At 34.2% G+C, this 2,579-nt stretch overlaps 1 protein-coding gene across 1 annotated transcript; it reads right to left on the reverse strand.

Moving 5' to 3' along the window:
- Positions 1–206: 206 nt before the first annotated feature.
- Positions 207–1,808, reverse strand: LOC139165772 (torsin-1A-interacting protein 1-like). The gene has a single exon (XM_070749016.1). It carries the CDS (start codon positions 1,708–1,710, stop codon positions 1,027–1,029), a length of 684 nt encoding a protein of 227 aa, XP_070605117.1. The 5' UTR covers positions 1,711–1,808; the 3' UTR covers positions 207–1,026.
- Positions 1,809–2,579: the final 771 nt, after the last annotated feature.

Genomic DNA, 2,579 nt, shown 5'->3' on the forward strand with positions numbered 1-2,579 from the left:
AATGAGGGGGGTCCTTGGTGCTCTAGTTCCAGCTTTGGTGATATTACCTTGTTAAGGTAATGAAACATCTGCAAGAAAACAAGCAAGCTCAGAGAGCACCATGGACCCCTCACTTTTACCAGTGTTAGATAAATAAATGGGATATTATTGTAATAAGGTGTTTATTGAGTATATCATATTTGATTTATTTTATACTTGCTAATATATAATGCACTTAGTCCTCTTTATTGATCCTGGTTGTATTTCCTATTGTTGTTTTATATAACTCATTTTATTATTTAATGTTGCTGGTCATTGACCAAATAAAAAAAATCAAATAAAAAATTTCAAAATTTCTCATCTGAAGGAAGCCTTTGGTTGTCAGTGATAGTCTAACTGAATAAACTGAAGAGCCCTGTGTTTTTGGATTGATGTAATTATAATTATTTGAAAACATGCATACTGTATTACATAGCTACATGCCATTTTCAAACGAGAAAAAGAGTCTATCATTGATTTAACACAGGCTTATATCTTACATAATTTTGTAGCAAAAGCAGAAACTTACAGAATCTACAGGTACAAGATTTTTTACAATGCAGTTTGTGAAAATGGAATAAGACAAAATTATTCTTAGGATATAGGAAAACCTGGTCTCAACTTCAACTTTGCAGTCTATTAAACTTTAAGCAGAAAGATAGAATCTAGTATTATAATTCCTTACCTTGTTATCCACAATCACAGTATTTTCCAAAAGGATTTTGATGCTTTAAAAAATTCATTACACAAAGTTGGGTGGGCCTGAGCAACAAGATTTCCCCCCTTAAGATAGAATCTTGATTTCCAATAAATCACTAGAATTGTTAAAGGTCTAAGTTTTTTATAGATTACCAGCTTCTCTATAAAGGAGAAATTTTATTCTGATATTGAATCACCTATAACTTCAGTAATTCTGATTAATAAATTGCAATTTTCTCATTATATAAACAGACTTATACAATACATTTTGTATTGCAACGTATTTTCTTCTTGCTCCCTTTTCTTCAGTCATTTCATCTGCAAACATTTCTCCTGAGGGATGAAGTTTTCCGGCCATATAGGTAAGACTACATGGGCTATGTGACTCCACAAGCCACTCAACTTGTCTGTATCCGTGTAGTTATAAGACTTCGGTGTGTCTGAGTTAGTAAATTTAGCCCAGAGGAAATATTTCACTCTCTCCTCAACTTGCAATAAGGAAAAGCTCTTATTCAAGGACTCCCCATCCAGAAGAACGGTTAATAGTAATGCCACATCTTTAAATGCTGCATTTTCATGGTCACAGTACTTGTAAAAAATCAGGGTGGAACCTGCGGGCAATGAGTCAAACCGATGGACTACCGCTGCTTTGTTACCATTCTCGAAACCAGAGCTCAGCTTTTCATCGACATTAAGTTTGACAACATCACTATCTTGAGCTCTTGTGCTGGCCCCATCAATTTTAATCGTAAGTGCACCTTGAGAAGATGAGAAAGCATCAGCAATCTGGTTGCTTAAACACTTCAACACATCTTCAGCTTCTTTTGAAGCGGTGAGTAATAAAATAGCTGGTTCCAAATGAGGGTGAGAAGAATTTAGACGTTTCTCAAAAGTAACTTGGATTCTGTTCCAAACTATTGCGTCTTGACTTGGATAAGTGTTCCTGAGCTCTTTCATTTGTTTTTTAAATGTTTGTAGAACTTTATAATCCATTTCAGAAACATGAATTGGTGAATGCCAAAATATATACCATCCACCAGCAGCAATACAAGTTGCAACAAATATCACAATTGCTGTAAGTGAGGATCTTCTTTCAGGTTTAGAAACTAGTACACATATGTAAGAAAGGAAGAAAAAACCCCTTCAGTAATGCATTCATATTTTATTATAATAAGTATATATCTTTATCTATTTGAGTCCTTCTAAACATTTATCCTAAGAACTTAAGAACACAAGTGTTCCAGAAAACAGACTGCAAAGAACTCTAACTCATTAGGAAAGTGTCAACTAAACATTTCAGTCAAAATAAAGTGTATAGTTTTTTCTGAAGATTTTAACACACATTACACAAATAACGAAACTGATTTAGAATGCAGTCCATTTATCACTATATATAGGTTGTTGCTAATATATTGACCAAAGAACCTCTGTCATGAAGTGACCTAAACCTATACCCTCCACAATCCATGTACAATATTAATATCTGAAAATACAGTTGTACTATTTATTAAATTTCCAGATTGCCCAACCCTATTAACAAAGTGGCTTCACAAAATTAAAATAACTCCATAAAAACAACAATAATAAAACAACTACCAAAGAGAACAAAATAATCTCTTCAGTTCAAAAGGGCCTACCAATCACTCTTAACCAAAGCCTAGGAAAAAGCTGAGATTTTAAAGAACAATTGAAAATGGGCATGATCGAAAACATGGATCTCGGAGGGGGGGAAATGTTATCGCACAGCATAAATGGAGTAACAGAAAAAGTTGTCCCTGGTTTCCTCTTAGTGACACTATTTTGCAATGGGACCTGAAAGAGGTTAATGCTGTCAGTGCACACAAAGCAGATGGGCACTTACA

Source organism: Erythrolamprus reginae, chromosome 3 (genome assembly GCF_031021105.1).
Source record: "Erythrolamprus reginae isolate rEryReg1 chromosome 3, rEryReg1.hap1, whole genome shotgun sequence".
In the NCBI taxonomy this organism is placed as follows: Eukaryota; Metazoa; Chordata; class Lepidosauria; order Squamata; family Dipsadidae; genus Erythrolamprus; species Erythrolamprus reginae.

Excerpts from the sequence above, each read along its gene's own strand:
- LOC139165772 (XM_070749016.1), bottom strand. The coding sequence starts at position 1,710 with ATGGATTATAAAGTTCTACAAACATTTAAAAAACAAATGAAAGAGCTC.